General features: G+C 38.6%; 1 protein-coding gene across 18 annotated transcripts in view; it reads right to left on the minus strand.

The window, feature by feature from the left end:
- The window catches only part of Kmt2c (lysine methyltransferase 2C), a 275,600-nt gene that overhangs the window by 29,206 nt on the left and 224,725 nt on the right, over positions 1-21,669 (minus strand). For all 18 annotated transcript variants that reach the window (XM_046429840.2, XM_046429842.2, XM_046429847.2 and 15 more), the window contains 13 exons: positions 21,052-21,180; positions 20,841-20,873; positions 20,630-20,749; positions 15,654-15,786; positions 15,201-15,415; positions 13,084-13,157; positions 11,615-11,797; positions 9,370-11,277; positions 8,645-8,937; positions 5,878-7,697; positions 4,738-4,849; positions 2,620-2,698; positions 1,017-1,080 (listed from right to left, as the gene is read on the minus strand). In XM_046429840.2, coding sequence (XP_046285796.1) covers positions 1,017-1,080; positions 2,620-2,698; positions 4,738-4,849; positions 5,878-7,697; positions 8,645-8,937; positions 9,370-11,277; positions 11,615-11,797; positions 13,084-13,157; positions 15,201-15,415; positions 15,654-15,786; positions 20,630-20,749; positions 20,841-20,873; positions 21,052-21,180 — 5,163 coding nt within the window. The remainder of the gene's footprint in view (positions 1-1,016; positions 1,081-2,619; positions 2,699-4,737; positions 4,850-5,877; positions 7,698-8,644; positions 8,938-9,369; positions 11,278-11,614; positions 11,798-13,083; positions 13,158-15,200; positions 15,416-15,653; positions 15,787-20,629; positions 20,750-20,840; positions 20,874-21,051; positions 21,181-21,669) is intronic.

Raw genomic sequence — 21,669 nt, forward strand, 5'->3', positions numbered from 1 at the left:
GTGTAGGGGGTCATCTCATGTAGTGAAAAATTGTGAGTATACCTCTTTGACTCACAGCAAGACAAAGAAAGAAATACAATCCTAGAAGGACATCTGAAAATAACATCAATGATAACAATATCATCATACATTAAGAATCCAACCAAAGCCAATGGGCACAATAAAGCCAGAAAAAGCCAGTTGGTTACAGTAGTTGTTTTTAATGCAAATATGTATTCAAATTATAATCATAATTAGTGCAGGGGAATTCCAAAAGGTCAAACTTTGGGTTTGTTCCTAAACCCAGAAGTTCCAGCACATGTATGAACTTGAAATCTAGTCTATAAAATTTGAAGGGCATTTTTCAAGAACAGGCTTTTTCACAAGGTTTCAGAAGTTCTGCTTCTGGTAGAATGAGACCTACCGCAAGGAAAGCCTTTCTGGTTTCTGGAACCAGGAGAGCAGAGGTGAGCAAAATGAAAGATAATGGTGAAAAAAGTTAGCTAAACAGTCTGAAGATTTCAAAAGGTTCAGTTTGGGCAGAACTTTTAAATACTATCCTGAACCACCTTGGGACCCCTGAGGTTTACTAGAAAGGACTCAGGGGCATCCTGCTTACTTGACCTTCACACCATGCTGCAAACTAGCTTCTCTCTGAGCATATGCCTTTTGTCTTTCCCAGTTAGCATCCCTGTCACTTAGGTAGACTGTCATGAGAGCAAATGGTGTTCTAATTCTACAGACTGTAAAGTGCCCAATCTACAAACAAAAACAGCAACAACAGTTTTGAAGAGAATGGGGAAGATGACTTTTCTGTATTAAAATACATTTTTCTAATTCTTCATGCACGGTGAAAAAAAGCAACGAAAATACATGCCTTGCAGAAGACAACCCTAACAGGGAGGGATGCCTGTTAAAAAAGGAGAACCCTCAGTTGAAGGTAGCACTCCTAAACTAACTCCAACTGCTCAGAACAGCACAAACACAGTCAAACAAGCAACCCCAGAAAACATGTGACTTATTAGATTTATACTTACTGACAAAGCCTGGACCAAAATTTGGAGGATTAGGCCTAGAAATCTGATGTGTTATACTGCCATCCTAAAATAAGTAAAATTTACAAATATGTTTAATTCCACACTTCAGATAAAGGGAAAAGAAAAAACTTTATAAAAAGGAAAAAAAAAAAAAGAAAGAGAAATAGAAAAAAAAACAAACCCTTTAATTTTCTAGAATATCTTTAGTTTTGATTTTTATAAAAATTAAGAAAAATTAGTGGGGTGATGATCTAAATTATGAAATTTTATTTTATGTCTCTGTACTATTATATTTGAATGATTTCAGATAAAAATAATTATGTTTGAGATAAACAATTATATAAGAAATATACTACTAGCATAAATCCAATACTGCTAGTACTAGGCTAGAGATCCATAGAAAACCTCACTTCTTAATTAAGTCTACTTAATTTCTTCGATCATTGAATTGATAAACACACGTTCCACATTTTTAAACACCAGTCCATAGCACAGTTATTTATAAGAACTAATGTTCTTACATACAAATAGTAAAAGAGAAATTCACTAATAGAAATGTCTTATTTTATAAATAAATATCTTGTTTCTTTGAAGGTGAGTGTTATTCTAATAATTCCTAGGCAACCACCTGATTAATAAAATGGATTTTGAAAAACTGTTTACATGATTGTCACAAGTTCTGCTAGACACAAACTGTACAAATAGTCACAATTATAAATGATACTAAGCAGCCACAATGCACAAAGTGCAATCTTTATAACACTGCAATGAGGTTGGCATGACATTTGACAGAGCAGAAGAGAGATTAAAAAACTTGCCCCAAGTTGCAGAGTAAATTCAGAGTTGGTTTTTAAAAATTTAATCTATGCTATTTCCAATGTATCAAATGGTGTCTCCTTTTAATAAGGAAAAAAGATATAATCAACAGCATAAATAAGTGTAACTGGCAGAGTAAAAAGAAAAATTCCAAAAGGACATACAGTAGGTAGCTCTTGTTTTCCAGGTAGATACATTTTAACCAAAACAAAACAAAACAAAACAAACAAACAAACAAAAAAACCACTGTAGAAATACCACATGAAAGGAGGAATTCCACTTCTCCAGAAACTACCTAACAGCAAGAATACAAAATAAATATTCACGCTTCAAGCTTATTTTAAACAGAGCATATCCTCAGAACTAAGTCATGCTAAGGAAAATATGAAACACAACCACCCATGTCAAAACAGAATGATTCTGCTCTTTTGTTGCTACTGTTTTACATTCTAAACATAATAGATTCATTCCAAAGTTCGTCTTCCGGGGGCAATAAATGTATGCATGTATGTATGTATGTAAAACCAGATGCCCTAGTCATTTGGTTTCCTGCCAGGTGACTTTCTACCCTTAAGTGTAGGTCCTTTCCAGAAATTACATTCAATGTTTTTAACCTCAACTTGTTTTCTGTTCTAAAAGCAGTTTAACCCCTCCATATCTGCTGCACTGACGGTACAAACAGGCAGGGCCCTAGGCTACCCTCCTGTGTGGAGTGGCCTTACTGTGAGATGGGTTTAGTGGGAAACAGGACAGTGTGCCCTCCAGAGTGACACATGAGCAGGGTTACCTGAGCAACAGCCTGAGGAACCAGGTTCTGTCCTTCACTGCCCTGTGCTCCAGCCACTGGTGGGCCCATGAAGGGGAACCTGTAAGAAAAAAACCCCACTATGTGTCAAACGGTAAGCTTCTCAAACTAAAACTTGTTTTAGGTGCCCAAGAATGTTCTTCTCCAGGGAAGGAAGAATTGTGGCAATGTGTCCCTGTCGAGAGGCCTCATAAGCTCCATTTTCTGTGTATCCAGCAGAACCTTCTCCACTTCACCATCTGTGAACCTGGGTGATTGTTACTCTAACAGCATCTGGGGATAGTTTCAGGGAGGCTGTGGAGAAAAGCCAGCTAAACTAATTCCAGAGGCTGGATTCTGTTACATGACTCTAATATGAATTGAATTCAAGCCTTTATGCATAAAAATAGAGCAAAGATTTAGCTTTATCACATAAACTAAGGACTTTTTTCCTTTTCTAATTTTTATTAAAAATTAATTAGCAGCTTATCTATTTATATCCTAAAACAAAAAATTTTACTCAAAAGTTCATATATTTTCAGTAGATATATTTCTGTATCTACTGAAAAAGCCATTTAACAATTGGTAACTGACCAATACAGTGAAATGTCCCTTACTCAAATTAGACTGAAAAGCCTTCCACAGAAACATGTGGCCTATATGAAAACATTTCCTCCAGAGTTATTGAGTGCTTTAACATATCAAGATACACACATAGCACAAACACATTTCAAAACACACTCCAAACACTGCGGGCATTTAGGTAGTACTGAAGTTTAGAATGTGCATTTTTGATTTCTGACTCAGGGCTGTGAATCACTCACCACCCCTTCTGTGACTACAGCTTTGTCTAAAATGATACTCAATCCAGACTTAGGTATCTGCATCCTTATGCAACTACCATACTACTCTCAAAGGGTCCATCATGTCCATTTCTGTGAAGCACTCAGGAGAACAGTAACTAAACACTGAGCACACAAGCACATGCTTAACTGGTAGAAAGATGATACTGAATGGGCATCAGATGCTGGAAGACTTCTGACTCTGAGGCTTGCATTTAAAATGTTCTGAGAAGAAATCCAAAGGTTTCACTAGAATGCCAAGCAGTCTCAAGACAAAAAGGTTAAGAACCCTTGTGATGGAGGAACAGTGCTAATTAACACTGCTCAGCATTGAAAGTCACTAGGTACCACTACCTTTACTTTGATCCCAAGAATGTTAATCATGTCCAGAATATCCACAGGTATATTTTTTTTTGGGGGGGGGGTGCTGGGGATTAAACCTAGGGCCTTGTATATGTGAGGCAAGCACTCTACCAAGTGAACTATATCCCCAGCCCCAAAAACTATATTCTTAAGGATTCAAATTTCTCTGAAGTATCATCTTTTTCTTAAATCTATGCAATTTTATATTCGATTCCATAATTATATCCCCTTTAATAAAAATGTTTTCAACAAGATTATTAGGCTAAACTGAGCCTCTCTGCTTGCTGTACTGACAGGTTCTCAAACAACAATTCACAGTGTTCACTGGAAATGGAAATATGCAGCACCATCCCTAGATGTTCTCACTCAGTAGGTCTGCAGTTGAACAAAGAACCTGCATTTTCAAAAAACTACAACAAAAAGCCACATAATTCTGACAGTGGTTCATGATTAAAATATAAGAAATATGGCCTTGTAGTCGTACTTATTCTACTTTCACAATTACGCTAACAACACTTAGAGCCACCTTTAATGCATAATTCCCTTTTTACTGCTGTGCATGAAAACTTGTGAAATCTTCATCAGTTCTTGACTTTCTCTTCTGGTTCAAAATCAGTTTGGTGATATTTTAGAGCTGAATTCACAATTGCCTTAATCAACGCTTTTATGTTAACTGAAAAGTTTTTAGTAAGCACTGCCAATGAAACAAAACACCCCTCCCCGCCCCGCACTTTGTGTTTACCCTATCTAAAATTAATGGAGATTCTTTATACGTGTACAGCTCTTTCTCACTGTATCCCACAGTATCACAACCACTGTTCATTTCTGGAAAGCGAGCGAGTCTCGCATGTTCTTTCCAGGACTAGCACCAACCTCATGCAGTTCAGACACCCATGGGACGCACACGTGAACCTACCTGCTCATCACCATTGGTGGCATGCCTAGAGTGCTCTGTGCCATCACTTTGTTTATGCCTTTGAGGGCCACCATTTTGGCTTTCATTATAGGATCTGTAATTGCATCAAAATCTAAAGAAAAAAAATACATTTTAAAAGTTACTTACTTCATAGTACTTGGCTCAAGGTACATTAAATGACATGTAAGTACAACAAACATTGTTCAATTTACAGATTTCCATAACACCTTATTATTATTTAATAATCAGTACAGGTTTTTATACTAGATGAGGGAATTATGAGATCGTTAACAACCTTATTCTGAATTTGATTACACTTCAGTAATCCATAATTGAAGCACACTTTAACACTCAGTCCTGCAGCAACTAAATAAAGAAGTCTATTGAGTCTAAGAGAGAGCATAGCAAAAATGTACAGCAATACAAGTCCCTCCCACCCAAACTTCTGCAGTGCTGGTCAGGATGGTTTACCACTGTAGCTTCAGGAATAAGAACCCGCAGATATTTAAATACTAAGAAATAAATCAGTCTTCTCTCTTTAAAAGAAAAATGTATAAATTCCTTGAGGTCAGCCCTCAAAAGTATTGGGAGGCTACCAAGAAATATCTTTTTGTATATAAATGGAAAAAAGGAGCTCCATGACAAAATTGGTAGCACATGTTCTTCACTTAGGAGAAGCAACCCTCAGGCAAGTGCCTTCTGTGGACTGATTACACTCTGGAGCACTGATGTCTTGGGCTTCATGGCTCTATTTTTGTTGTTAATATTAGTAAACCCATAGAGATAAGTTAAATATAGGGCTATGGGAAAAAACTACCAAGAATTTACTATGTGAAAAAGGATAGCAGAGAGCTTTATTTCTACAATAATTTCCTTAAATTCATTATTCCATGATTGAAAATACACAGCAGCAATAGGGTGACAGGTAGAACAAGGATCACAACTCCAAGTTTTCAATCTCTTGATTTACCTGGAAGGAATCTAAAGCTTGTAATTGTTTTCTGCTTAAAGTCCAGGAGGAACAGAGAAATTCTCAGTGCTCTATTCAGAATGTAATTTCAATAATGAAATGTTCCAAGCATATTGCAGGTCATCCTAATGCCCACAGGAATCTATTTTAAGACACAAGGGAATGCCTACCAATATTAGGAAAGAATGGTTCTGAGCGCTGCCGAATCATGGCTTGCATCTGTCTTTGCTGCTGCTGTTCTTGCCGCTCCTGATCCAGAAGATCTTGTAGAAGCAGGGGCTGCTCTTCAAGGAGGAGGGGCCTCTCTCTATTCTGCTGGGCTAATGTTTGAGGAATCATAAGCTGCTGGGGTCCTGATATGCCACTGGGACCAGACTGACTTGTGAGAGGCACAGTCTGATTTGCAGGTTTTCCTGTCCCCAAATTGTGGTTAACTGATGACTGACCTGGAATAAATCCTGGATTTACCTGTACCCCCTGAGGAAAAGCATGGTTCATCCTGGAGACCACAGTCACATTAGAATTCACAGCATTATCCAGAACAGGGCCAGGTGGTGCCACTAAAGTAGGAGGCAGGCTCGACACACGACTGGAGGGTGAGGCTGGCAGCGTTGGTGGGGGAGACCCCAAAGACCTCATGTCCAAATTATCAGATTTTTCATTAGCAAGCAAACTTGAGAGAACTGGAGTTGATCCAGTGATGTCACAAGAGTTCACCACATCTTGAGCTGGCAGTGAAGCAGATCCTTGGATAACACTTGCACTGGAGCCAGCAGTTTCTTGATTACTTCTTTTCTCAAGTAGGTCTGAATCAGAAGATGGCAAAGGATTCTTTTCCCCATCATTCAGGTCTGTGTGAGCAGAAGCTTGGGGGCTGGGAGTAACCAGAGCATCTTTAGCCTCATCGCTTTGCTCAGTTTCACATTTGGTTTCCTCTTTAGAATTTGGAGATAGGACTTCCGTTTTTATCTCATTGGTAACAGTGGATTTTTTCTGTGGCAAATGGTTATCAGAAAGAACCACAGCTTTGTCTTCTTGCTCCTTTTTTTTTGGTTCAGATACACACTGATTATCTAATTTATCATCAATTGGAACATTAAGGTCTAGTTCCTCATTAAACATACTCTTCTTATCTCCTAGGTCAAGTTCTGGATCTGTGTATGCAATGATATCAAACTCTCCTGACCTTAAGAGATCATCCAGGTTGGGATCATTAGTTTCCAAATTATCTAAAGTATCCAATTCATCTCCTTTGCCATCCTCTGGATCTAAATTTAAATTTTCAAGATCTTCATCATCCAAATCTTTGACTTCAACCCCCTCAAGGTCTTTAACATCCAGTTCTTTCACAGAAGGGTCATCAGAATCAAGTTTTTCCTCCAAACCATCAGAAGACCGACTGGCCATCTGTACATTACCAGATGCTCTTTCAGCTGTCACAGTTGCTGTCAAGGGAGCCTCAGAAAACCCTCCACCCAAGGAATGACCCAGAGGTCTCATGGCCACAGAAGATGGATGGGCAGGGTGGCCCTGTTCCTGCTGAGGTGGAGGCACTGGCTCCAAATCTGGATGCACAGGGAGCTGATGAGGTAGACCCTGGGGAGGTCGTCTCATGGAGTCTGTGTGTCTTGGGCCTGGGAAGTCTGGACGAGGAATGAAGTTTCCATGTCTGGGGTGAGAAGGTGGCTCTATAACATTGCCAGAAGCAGGGAAGGGCAGTCGTGGTCTTCCATCTGGGGCCCTATGCCTCAATTCAATAAATGCCTGGCCCAGTATATTATGCTGCTGAACTGGCAGGTTCTGTGGTGGAAAATGCTGAGGAAGTCCAACTGGATTATTCATCTGCGAGTTATTTAAAGGTCCAGGCATTTCTACAGACATTGATCTTCTCAGATGCGGAGGAACTCCAGCTCCTGCTATTTGTGAAGGAGGCACTAGGAATCGGTCCTGACTGGATACCGTACCATGACTCCCTCCTGGAAATCCAAATCTAAAAAAAAGGGAAGGGGGTAAATATTTCAGTATTTTCTTGAATTCAGAATTAGGTTGAGAAAAGAAAGTTTTGGAATACCATTGCTACATGCAATGATTTAGCAAAATGTCACTGCCAACTTAAAAAGTACTTGTAAGTACCCATATGCAGTAAGGTTTGCTAAACTCCCTACAATAAATGCCTCTCTCTATTAGATCATGTAAACCCAGGAACAGCCAGCCACCAAGCATATGGAGATCCACCATTAAGAAATAAGAATGAAAATGTTTGTGGAGAGTGTAGTTTTTTCCTTTAGGAAAAAGGACAAAAGGTAGACAAAAATGGGGAAGTAAGGGTAAGCATGCAACACAGAGACATAGTACAAGATTAAATCGCATTTCTCCCAAAAATTACATCTTAAATAACCCTTTCTTCATTATAACTAGGGCGTTAGTCTAGATAGACCTAGTAGCCACTTTAAAAAAGGAAACATGGTCATGATTCATTTCTGCTACCTTTACAACCCAACCTTGTCATGAAAAGTTCCTAAAGAGAAACATCCTTTCTTTAGAACTCTGTTCCACCAATATTTTGCACCTTAAATGAAATGAAAAGAATAAAAATGTGCTGAGTGCACAAGTCTCCTCACTTGTCACATCAAAAAAGGTTCTGCCTGCATGTAGCAGCTACATTCTGGGGGATACTGACTGCTATGATGAGCTACATCAATATGGCTGTAAGTCCTAGAGATAATACTTAGTCATGAAGGGACTGTGCTTAAGCCATTTAGAGTTTTTAGAGAAGGGAGAAAGTCCCTGACCTCTCGTTTGTGGAAAATAACATTGATTTATGTGAGAGGGGAGAAAGAAGTAGAAAGTGTTAACAGCTTATTGGTTAATACCAACTCCATTTGTCTAGTTACTTCTAACAGCAATTTAAATCAGGCAGGAAATTAAAAGCACTACCTAAATCCATGTGGCCTCATCCCCATACCAGGAACATCAGGAGGATAGGGCGCACGCTGATCTTTGGGGAAAACAGCATATCTAGGTCCGACAGGAGGGACAACAGGTGATCGAATGTTCCCAGGATAGGGGGGTGGAGGCCGAGTGAAAGCCTGGTTGATACTCTCTGGTTGCCAGTGAGGAAGGGGCACCGGGGCAGGCACTCCAGGTGCATCCTGAGGCCCCTTCTCCTGTCGACTAGCAATCTTCTTTTGCTGCTGCTGCTGCAGGATGATTTCACGTAGTTTCTGCCGCTAAATGCAAAGAAACAAAAATCACTGGGATTTCCAGTAACTAGTGGTTTTTAACATCATAATGTTTTCATTATGGGGCTATGGTAATATTTAAAATGTCTAAATGTTTCAAAGTTTGATAAAAGCACATATTCCTTGATACACTATAAAAAACAAATTAGTCAATTTGGTTCCTTTTGCCATTCAGCTATCAGGAAACTTTCAGCTTTCATATCAAAAGATTCTTTAACAAATTCATAAAGACTGAAATTAGATACGATTAACTCTAATTCAACTGGTGTTAATTTTACAAATTTTAGTTTTCTTCTTTGTATTTTACAAAAACAATAACATTAAATAAAATTAACACTTGTGTAGAAATTACCATTTGATTAAATGAATGGCTTCCACAAAAGATACATTTAAGACATTGAAAACGTGTGCCATGATTACCTGTCTCAGCTTCTCTGCATCTGCTTGAGACATATTTACAGTGTTCTGTGTGTCAGTTCCCCCCGAAGTTGGTGCAGGTCCAGCAACCTGGGAGACACTAGAGAACTGCTGGCCCTGGGAACTCATGGGAGAGTCTACAGATGTGCTGAAGCTTCCCTCTGACCCAGGCCCCGGCTGGTCAGCAACATCACGAGTAACTTGACCAGTTCCAAAAGAGTCAGACTGAGGCCTTGGAGTCATTGGAGGTTGATCATAGGGATCGCGAACAGCAGATGGGGAAACACGGCTGAATGAGTCTGCAAGGCCAGGTCCAGGTGGCCTAGGTGTTTGGGAACATGTATCAGGTGGCCTTACCAAAGGGCCAGGTAAGGCTGGTGCTCTGTGTTGTGCTGCTTGCAGGAAAGGATCCTGATTTGATATGAGGGCTGGTCGTGTACCTGAGGACCTAGTATAACCCTCTGAAGTCCTTGGTCTTGGTGTTGCTGGTGGCTGAGAGTAGGGAACAGAAATTCCAGGTCTTGGTGTTCCAGGAGGATGAGCATATGGATCAGAGTGCCTTTGATTAGCTGCAGGTGTAACAAACACTTCTGTCTGTGCAGATGGCCTGGGGGTTGGTGGCTGCTGAGTATATGGGTCAATGGTGGTAGGCCGAGGAGTTCCAGGAGGTTGAGAATAAGGGTCTGCATTGGACCGAGCAGTTCCTGAGGGTTGGGAATAAGAATCTACAGGTCGTGGAGTTCCTGGGGACTGGGAATACAGGTCCTGAGATGCTGACCTTGATATGGTTCCAGGCTGAGAAAAAGCCCTTGAAGAATGGGGAAAAGATTCATTCACTGCTGGATGTGGAGTTAGGGGAGGCTGGCTATATGGATCATTTGACTGACTATGAGAAAAATTATCTACAGGTCTTGGTGTCAAGGCAGGCCTTTCATAAGGGTCGACAGACAGTCGCCTTGATGCCTGGGACATTGGCCCATAAGGATCCTGAGAGGATGGAGGAGGGTGCAGTGGAGTCTTAAAAGGTCCAGGACCACTATCAAGTGGTGTCGGTGTCAGCAAAGGTCGTGCATATGGGTCAGGTACCCGTGGTCTTTGAAACGTATCCGCCCTAGGAGAGGGTTTAGTAAAGTGATCACTGGTTCCACCTGCTGGAGGACCTCTGGCAGTTTGTTCTGAAACTACAGGAGACCGGGATGGGCCCAAAGGTTTGGGAAACTGATCTGTCATTAAAGGCCTAGGGGTGTCTGGAGGTTTTGCATAGGGGTCACTAATTGTTGTAGAGGAAGAACACAGATCTCTGGCTGGGGGTGGCCTACTGGCTGTGGTCTCACTCATCTGAATGGGCCTTGGTACGGATGATAAAGGCACAGAGTTTTCCACCGGTGTGACAGAATTTCTTCTGGGAAAGCTATGGCCCCCAGGAGGGGGTCTAGGGGTACCAACCATTTTTGCATAAGGATCCAATGGAGATGGTGGTCGGGAGCTAGAAGACCCAGGAGAAAACATTTGTGGAGAAGGTGGCTGAGAAGTCTGAGACTGAGAAAGACTCTCCTGAATGGGTACCCGAGATGGGGCTGGAGGAGGGGGTGGAGCTTGCGGCTTGACAAACACATCATCTGAAGGTGTGGTAGCAGGGATACCAGGCAGCTGTTTTGAGAACAGGTCTTTATGGAATGCCTGTGCAGGAGACATGTTTCCATTGCCAGGCTGAGGTGTCAAGGGACTTTGGACCCCACTGCTTGGAGTATCAGACCCAGATGGCACCAGAAGGTGTTGGGAACTAAGCTGCTGCTGCTGCTGCTGCTGCTGCTGCTGCTGCTGTTGCTGCTGCTGTTGCTCATTTTTAACTTGTTCCAATTTTTGTGTGGCTTCGATCTTAGCTTGCTGCTTACTTTTCTGACGCATTTGCTATTAAAACAAGATAGAAAAAGCAATCACATGTTAAGAAGAAAATAACTATCACAGGTAGAAAAGGCAATAGAAAATTAATTTGTTTGAGGTCAATAGCTACCAGATTGCTTCCATATTAGACTGTATAGTCCTAGAGAAGAGATGATTATTCATCAGAGGATTCCCAATTTTGCCTAGGGCAGTCTATTATTTATAGCATTTCAATAAACTTCTCAAATCAATTTAAATATATTTTACCAAAAAAGGTAAAAATGTCCTATTAAGAAGTGAATACCTCACTTCTCAAAGAACAAAAATGCAATTTAAAAAAGAAAATCATCTCCAAACCTCATACCTGTCTAAATTTCCATTCCTGTTCATGTTCTGATTCTCTTTGCTTTAATGGATCTTTAAAAAGATCTGAATCGATGCGAGAGCTGGGATCGATGCAATCTTGCTGCTGCTGCCTTTTCATGGAATCATTAGACATCTGGACTTTATTAATACGTAAAGCAGCTCTGTTATCTCTGGCTTTTTGCTTTAACAAAAAGAGAAAACTGTTATTTTCCAGTATATGTCAATGTGGTTACTCAGGAATAAAAATAAAACTATGCTGAACTTTACCATACAAAAGCAAGAAAAAGTTGGGTTAAGTACTCAAAAATAGTTGAATATTAGAACTTACAGCTTCTCCTAAGAAAGGTTTTGGACATTAGCCCACCTTCTCTATTTATAGCACATGTCCTCGTTATCAGTTTAAGATGTTTCTATCTATTTATCTGAAAAAACCTAAGAGATCCCAGGTGTAATCTAGTATTTTTCTTTCTAATGCTCTTAAATATCCTTAGAAAATGAAAGAATTAACATGTCCATCAATTTAGAGGAAAGGAAAATTGGTCCACACAATAGAAAATCTGTATATTTGAAACTTACCATTACATAAAATTACAGAGAAACATTAAAAATATCTTGTCATTGCCTTACTAAATCCAAGGTAAAACAATCTAATCTAATCCAATAAGAAAAACATATACACACACTTACAGGTGTATGAACATTATTAAATAAACACATGGATATATGTGTGAATGCTACATATGTGTATATATGTGTATAAGTTCTTTAAATACTCTATGCAAAATAATCAAATAACTGAAAATATGTTCATTGGTGATTGAATGGAAAATAATTGTATATATTTTCCCAAACAATAATATTTAGTTTTATTTAAAATGAAAGCCAAAGATTTGATTCCGGCTAACAATCTTACTTGGCTCTTTTAAAAATTCATCAATTCCTGACTAAGACATTGTTTCACAAGCTCCTTAAAGATGTCTAAATGTGTTTCTTTCAAGATGCATAAAGATTCCCTAGTAAACCTAATAAACAACAAAAGAACTTATTGTGGAAGAAACAGAGGCACACTAATCTAATCTCCAAATTGAGTACTCTTTGCTAAAGAGAACAAGTGAAACGAAGTAAACATGCTCCTAAAATTCCTCATCCTGGTCTGTCCATGACTTTATAAAAATGTCACACTCTGTCTTAAGAGAGAGATAATGAATTGGGACATCACTACAAAATAAAGTTGCCTATTAATTGTGCAAGTATTAACAAGCATTTTCTTCAGTGGAAAATCTTTTCATTAAGCAAAGACATCAAAAATAAAGATTAAATGCTGTGTTTTAAAGACTTAACTCATGAACTGGGGATTCAACTCTGTGGCAGAGCACTTGCCCAGCTTGTGTGAGGCCCTGAAGTTCAATTCCAGTATTGCCCAACCCCCCGCCCGGAAAGAACACAACACTTAGTTCTTTTAAATACCACATATGGAGCTCTCTCCTGAGAGCTTGCTTTTCTCCACAACTTAGCAATTTGCTTCACTCGAGTAGTCCAGTCTGCAACAAAAGAACAGAATATACATTTTTCAGAGGCATGCTTACGAAGTATTGTAACAAAAAGAAATGGATGAACTGCTGACAGTTAATCGTATTCAGACCACATCTTCCAGACGTAGTACAGGTTGAACATCCCTATCTGAAAATCAGAAATCTGAAGTGGTACAAAATCCAAAACTATTTGTGGACTAATATGATACCACAAATGGATCTGTACCTGATCTCATGTGATAAAAGTCATAGTCAAAACACTGGTGTACTTAAATATTGTATAAAGTCCTTTAGGTTATGTGTATATGGTGTAGATGAAAATTAATGAATTTTATGTTTAGACTTAGGTCCAATCTCAAAGATATTCCCAAGAAAATTTCATTATGCATATGCAAATATTTCAAAATCTGAAACACTTCTGGTCCCAGTGTCTGGAATAAGGGATCACTGTACTACTATAGTAAGTTCTTAAAAAAATAGCAAGTTCCTGACACATAGTAAGTCAAATATTTTCTGAAAGAAGGGTTGCCTTATTAGCAATCTGCCTTATAAAGTTGGCAAATTTTTTAATTCAAGGGGCCAACTAGTCAAATTTAAACCAAGTATAATAAATTCCCTGAAATAAAAACATATGTGTATGTGTATTATATCTATATATCTCTATCTATCTATCTATCTATCTCAGAATCAAAGTAAAAATTTTCTAAATAATCTACACTAAACAGAAATCTATCATTTTGAACTAAAGGAAATGATCATGATCATAATAAATAACCACCTCATCAGCAACATAGAAAAGTAATTATTTTAAATAATTTATATAAAATTTAGTGCCTTGATGGTATATAAAATCAAGTATTGGTGAGATCAACAGTTAATGTAAAAACAAAAAAGTCGGACTCCACATTAAGGGGCTAGATACAGCTGTGTAATTCACTGGCAGAGTATGAACCTAGCAAGCACACGGCCCTCGGTTCCATGTGAGCACTGCCCCACCCCTGCCCCGGCCAAAAAAGTTTCCAAAAAGCCAATGAAACCAAAAGTCAACTGACAGACCAACAGCCTTATCTTGTATTTTATGAGGTTTTTTCAATCACAAAGTAAACTTTTTTAAGAAAATCACTAAAAAGAAACACAAATCTATAGCTCTGCCTTAAGAGCAATTTATGCTGACCAAACTGTTTTAATAGAAACAGCTGCTCATCTATGAACAACAAATGTAAGTGTGGTTATAAAATGTAGCTGAAGAATGGAGTACTGCATTCAACCACTGATTTAAACTGTTAGATAGGGTAGTATATTTGATTTATTTCTGTACATTGAATAAGGTACTAAAGGGAGATCAACTAACATGCCCAGGGGTCCCTGTGAGAAAAATGCATCCAGATGCACCCAGTGACTTAAAAGAGCCAAAGTGTTGAAAGATGCCTGGGAAATGATCATAAGACAGAATTTTAATAAATTTCAAATCCTGGTTTATCTGGCAACATAAACTCAAAATAATACAAAAGTGTTGCTTGCAAGTATTCGATAACTGACAATTCATTAATCTAAAAATTTCATCCTCCATTTAGTCAAAATTTCAAAAACAGCACTATTGTTTCCTCTGATTTTCCGAACAGATCCAGGATACCCACAGATCAGAAAGGAATGGAGAGAAACAAAAGGAAGATGACACTGAGTAAGTTTCAATATCAACAACTTAAAAGTGACTGATTGAGTTTAGCTTAATATTAGGAATTATAGGATACTTCCCGTTCCAGGAAAATTTTTGGTTTAGAATTGCACAATATGGACTTGTGCATGCACTGCAAGGCACTAGAAAACTGATAATTTCAGTACTTGAAACAAAGGTTTGAAAATATGCAAATGAATGTAATGCGCGGAACTAAGAAAAAGCAAAAGCATTCCTAGATATCTAGAGAATCGTTATACTGTGGACAGTCAGACTGATGAACCGCAGTGAAGATGCAGGGGCTACCCATCTGTAGAAGAAATCCTTATACTTGAAAATGTAGGTGAATAAATGGGCAGAAATGGTCCGTGACTCACCAGGGAATTCTTCCTTTAAATTGGGGAAGTTAATATTTGTGTAGAGAACTGGTGCCACTGTTGCCATTTCACCCAGAGCTTCCTCTTTCTCCCACTTAAGTGTACTCCTCTGGGCATTCGACATTGTGTCATTTTCTCCCTCCACAGGGGGAGCTGATGGTGTCCAAGAGCTGTTAGGATCACTTGCTATTGGATTAAATGCTGGATTTTTATCCCTGGTGAAAAAAACAAACACCTTCACTTCATAAACAAGAATAACTTCCTGATTCCAGGCTCCATTACCACTTTCAATTAAGATTTATTACAAAATAGCTAAAAGTAATGTGTTTGATGATTTCTGGCAAAATCCACATACACCAATATCACACACACAAGCATTTAAAAAGGTCAATTAAGATACAATTAAAATGACTATAATTTAATTCTCCATAGCATGTAAGACTTTTTAAGTACCTGGCATCAGCATAAGGGGATTGTGCTATAGCAGAGAAAGTTCCCAATCCACTTCCAGGAGGCAAAGAACTGTGTGGGAGATGAGGACTGGGTCCAATAAGGCCATTCATGAGTGGCATCCGTGAAAACACATCTTAAAAAAGGGGGGGAAAGTCGGTTTGCATATCATTCACAAATAACAAGTAGCTGAAATACTTCTAAATAAAAAATTTTAATTCTACTTAAAAGTAGGTTTCCCCCCACAACATTATACTGTATAATACTCTTTAAAGGGTCACTTGGTTATAACATTTTGAAATATGGTCTCTACAATTGTATTCACCTAATTATAGTGTACTAAAAATCGTTTCAAAGTACAACAGTCCTAGGTTTGAATCTTAATTCTTCTCTACTTGTTTGAAGCAAAACTGGATTGTATTTATGAAAAGGGGTTACTGTTTGATGGGTTGAGATGATCTATGTACTGGGAGGCAGTAACTATTAGTATATGTTAACTTTACAAGAGAAACAAATTGCAGTTTTGCCTTAATTTTCATTATTTGCAGTTCTGCCCTGAAAACTATTTTTAAATCTTCCAGTTCATTCGTGAGTTTTAAATATATTATTATTTCTTTTCTAAATAGATATTAGGCAAACTGTGAGACCATCCTGGGTTTCTTCACAACCCTCCTCAAGTGTGTATCTCCAATATTTACTATGATGGTCTACTTGTCTAAACTATTGGAAATAAGATAATTGTCCTTACTGGGGCAGTTTTCCAGCAATGAAACAAAACACAACAACAACAAACAAAAAAACTTTTCACATACTTTTAAAAGAGCCATGCCAATTAAACATGATGAACTGTGGAGACATACTCTAACATATGGCCCCTGTAATTGGTGGAATGTAAGAGGAGCTATTACAGGAGACTCACCTCACTGTCTAGTGACACAAATACCATGATATTCTTTGGGGTGGTAGAGAACTCCCAGCCTGGTCACGTTGCTATAACATTAAATAAAAGAAAAACCTAGAGTCTAATGCTCACATGTGTACATGTACGTGATGTTCCAAAGCCCAATGTGCTCTCAGTGTGAACTCAGCTCTAGTGCACACAGGCAGAGATGGAAGCCGAGCACAGACAGGGCTGGAGGCGGTCTCCAGGACCTTCACAACAGGGCTTATTCCACTGCACACCAGAGCTGGATGCTAGAGGGCTTTCACAACGACTAATGTTCCATGATACAGTTTGCTAGAAGGAATCAAGGTAAAGATTTCTGCTTTTTATTCAAAATAGAAAGCTACTTCTCTTTTCAATTTTGGCAAGAAGTTGGTTCCATTAAGGAATCTGAGGATTTAATGAAAAATAACAAATACCTTTCTGATAATTAGGATAACCAAAGGTTAATCACTGTCCTGCAGCTGGCTAATCATCAGCACTACCTATTACAACCACATTATTATTTCCCTAATAACAGCAGCTATTCTAAAAGCTTTACATCTATTGTGTCTTTACACCCTCATAACAGCCCAATAAAATAGTTATTATGTGTACCTCATTTAAGAAAAAAAGAAGAGAGTTAAACAATTTGTTTCAAGGGCACAAAAAAGTAAAATTCAAAGCATCTTTCTTTCATTATTAATTTAACTAAGAGGTGGTCATTTTTCCTCTTCAAATCTACTGCACCTAACCAACTTTGTTAGTGTAACAAGGACATAGAGGCTGCTTTTATTAAAAACACCAACTCTTCATTGGGCCTGCAAATGTCCAAGAGATAACTAAAAGCAGCAGAAAAGTTGGGCATATCTGCCTCCAATTTGTATCTGTCTCTTTTGCTCTGAGTCACTTCCCTCCCATAGTTTCTTACCCTGGATCCCAAGAAAAAAAGGTCTGATCGATCTCTTGTGATGAGTTAAAACTACCCGCTAGGCAACAGCAACTTTCTTTTTCATAGATAAGGCCCTGCCTAACTAATCCTGAGGTAATGATCAGCCCGGCCACAGTGTGACCGGGAGTTTTTGACCATGCATACATCCAGCTTCCCTTCCGTACACAATCATGAGAGCTCCTGTCAGTACATCCAAAGACAAGCTACTTCCCAGGACAGAGGCACTGATTATAGCTCCTTTCTTGCTTTTTATCATTACTTTTTTATTTGATTACCTTGGCAAGAGTGGACAAACCTGATTCACCAGGATCTTGAGTCAGGTCTCTGGCCTAGGTCTCCAGTAACATTAGTTTATAAAAGTAAAACTGTTGAGGCATGACTCATGGTAAGACTTGAAAAGTTACTTCACTTCACTTTTACATAAAGGGACCTCTCAGTCTTCCTGAAAATTTCTCTCTCCACTTTCTGATTACCATCCGTGCACTGAACTCTGCCTTGCTTTCTTAACACTCCTATTGGAGTCACTCCACCAGCACTACCAAGTCTTCCACAGTCTGCCAAGACAACAGTTTTTAAGAACTGTACTCATCCACCCACTGCACTTTATAACCTGTCTCTACTGTCACCATTTCTAAGATACTCTCATTCAATGTCTCAGTCTCTACTTTTTTCCATTTTCACCTATTCCTCAAAATGGGGAAAGATAAGGATCATAGAATTGCATACCTAACACAAATCAGGTAAGTTCAGCAAGTACTTCATTAAATTTAATTAAAAAGAAGAGTTCCTCAATATTCTGTACCAATTGGCAATATAGTCCCTGAAAAAAAAAAAAATCTCATCCTTCCCACACAACTTCAGCTAGCAAGACTACATGGGGGATTATAGCACTTTCATCTACAGCTCTAACTGCAACTGCCTGTAAGACACAACAAGGTGAATGTCAAACATTTACCAAACTAAAAGCTGTCTAAAACTAAATCCAGTGCACTGCATTACCTTCTACAGTACACATGCTCCTTATGTTCCTTTCTCATGTTTCCAGGTTGGGGCATGATTATCCTCTAGGCCAGCTTGGCTTGTGTATAGTTTAATTCATTTTATTTCCTCCCTTCTCCTTCCACCTTACATCCATACAATAACATAATTCTATTTATTCTAACTTTACTTTCTCGTATCTATTCCTTTCTTTTGTTAGCATTTCAATAACTTGACATAGACTTACATTGTAACTTACTCCCAACCACAATAAACTCATTACTACAACTGTTTTTGTCCAATACTGGCACCAATCCTACTTTGCCAAAACATGTGACTGAGCAGTCTCATTACACTGGCATTACATTGGCTCACAGAAGCCTGGAGGAATCAGGCAACCCACCTCTGCCTGCTTTCACAGCTATCAATACTTCAGTTGTGCCCAATAAAGCACGGCCCATTTATCCCTTTCCTTCACTCTGGGAAATGTTAAAGCTGCCCTTCTTGAATACTTAAGTGTCTCACTTATAAAACCTGATCATGTTTTACCCATAAATTAGAACTACTATTCTTTCAAACATAAACACTGGCATCTTAGTGGTTCTTGAGGCTCTTCTTGAATGACACTCTTCTATGAGCCAGGTGTACACCAAAAAGTCTACATTAGGGTTATCATTTGTCAGGGTAGGCAGCCTTATTACTCCTCTTAAATTGCCTATTAGAAGCTAGCCCCCACCCCCCAAAAAATACATCTCCTTAAAACCTTTCTAAAAACAAGAATGTACTTCAAATGAAGTGATTTTCATAATAATTAACAGCTTTCATTAAGGAACATGTCTTTAAACTGATGTGATCTCTAGAATACCTACTTTAAGTTACAGAAAACATGAAGAAAAATAGTTTTTATATGCTGAGAAGTACTGAAGAATTCCTAACCATTATAAAATCACATAGGAATAATTACAGCAAGCAAGAGCCATGTGGGGGTTTTACCCAATGGTGACCACATGCTTAATCCAGTAAACATCAAGGAGGATTTATATTAGTAGATATAAACCAGTAGAGTTAGAAACATTTTCAAATATAATTCCATTTTCAATTACAGAATTTTTCATGTTTACATAAAATTGGTAGTAAAGGGAAGTTATTTGCATGTTTTATCAATTATATAAAAAAATAAGAGTTTATAAAGGTATCATATTATTTCAGCATAAATAGGCATGAAACATTGACAATAGAGAAATGTTCTTAAGCTCAAACTTCGAAACTGCACCTGTCTGTGGAATTCTAAGGTCCTTTCTAAAGAAATGGTTCTCATGCCTGTGGCACTCTTCCTCCCTATCTATTCCTGCAGATCTTCATTCTAGGCTATCAGATTTCAGTTCTCTGAGAAGAGGAGAAAACTGAAGCCTTAAACCTATGTTATATTGCAGGTTAGTTACAGATAGGTCAAAGAAAACTGACAAAAACCAAACAAACAAAAAATAGGCAAATTTCTACACCACAGGAAATTTTAGTGTCCACAGGCTTGTAGTAAGGTCATTGATCTACTCTAAAACTTGTACTGAACACATGCTCTGTGAGAGAGTTTACAGCGATGAGCAAGTCATGGGACCCTAATCTTGATCTTTAAAGCGCTTACAACTTACAGGTATAGCCTTACTGATCCAGACAGGCATTTCTAATCATGCTGCACACTACAGCTATAAAAGCATGGAGCTGAGGTGGAGATGTGACTGGCTAACCTCTGAGTAAAGGACAGTGCAGGCAAAACCAGACCACTGGTTACAAGGCAGCCAGGTGACAGTAGGGTATGGTCCTCCAAACAGAACAGCCACTGTGTAGGGGATGACCAGAGTGAAAGTGAGCTGGGGCAGGGGTTAAGGAGAGAGGGCAGGAACCATACACATCCTCCCCCACAGCCCAAAACCTAACCAACTGCAGACTTACAGAGGGAGGGAGGTATGGGACAGAAGTTAGTATTTTTTCCATCACAACAGAGGTGAGTTTTCTATCAATTTGTATATGTGGTCACTAAAAAACAGGACAAAATTTGCTTATATGTATGCACACACATATACACAAGTACCTGTGATACAGAACATCCTTGTGCAAACTGTAACATACCCTGATTGTGTACTGGCAAGAGCTGTGGTGCAGGGGGAGGCTGTGGTAATGGAGCTGGCTGAGTGGTCACGGGGCTAAGTACCGCAGTGAACAAGTCCTCAACATCCTTTCCTCCCAGCTCTAAGAGGCAAAGTAACAATAGTAATAAGATTAAAAGACCAGTAGATGGGGAATGCCATTCTTATAAACTGAAAATTCAGAGCACAAATACCTGGAATTTTATATAACTTTCCAAGAATTGCTCCTAGGATAAAAGAAATAGAAATATTAACAACTTCTAATTCATTAAACTGATACAAAACATCATTTAAATGATACAGAAATTATGAAAATAGAAATCAAATCATAAGCATGCAGAAATCTTTGAAAGTCATATTTACTCATGTCTTTTAGAAAGCCTAGATGTAGGGCAAATATTTTACCATCTGTGACCATTTTGTCTAGCTCAGGACTGAGGATTCCATCTAGCTGCTCCTCACTTAACGGTCGTGAACTCTGACCAATGCTTGGCTGAGGCAAAGAGGAAGGATCATCAGCAATAGGACCAATATCTAAAAGAGCAAGGTAAACAAATTAAAAGGTCACTTCAGGATATTCACACAAAATGTACAGCACTACCGTTCTGCATTCCTGAAGAATAGTATGACTAAAGCAGATACATGAAGTCTACAGTTCTGAATTAATTGAAATTCTTGTATCAATTTGTATAATCCATTAATAAAAATCAGGTACAACATATCTGTAAACTTAGATACCACCTGATTTTTTTTTTTTTCTCCAATACTGGGGCTGGAATCTGGACCTTGTGCATGCAAGGCAAGCACTCTATCACTGAGCAATACCCCAAGTCCCAAAGTAGTCTTATTCAAAGTAAATACACCTCCTGAGGAACAAAAGAACTTATCTGATATTAACTTGATATAATTTCTGCAAAACTAAACCCTATATTAAGCCAGGAATCTAGGAGAAGTCATTATACAAATAACTGCTTTAACATGAAAATAGTGGCATCAAATGTAATGTCCAATTACTATATGTAA

Source organism: Marmota monax, unplaced genomic scaffold (assembly GCF_021218885.2).
Source record: "Marmota monax isolate L192 unplaced genomic scaffold, Marmota_monax_Labrador192_F-V1.1 WCK01_AAM20220418_F8-fsc00193, whole genome shotgun sequence".
Taxonomy (NCBI): Eukaryota; Metazoa; Chordata; class Mammalia; order Rodentia; family Sciuridae; genus Marmota; species Marmota monax.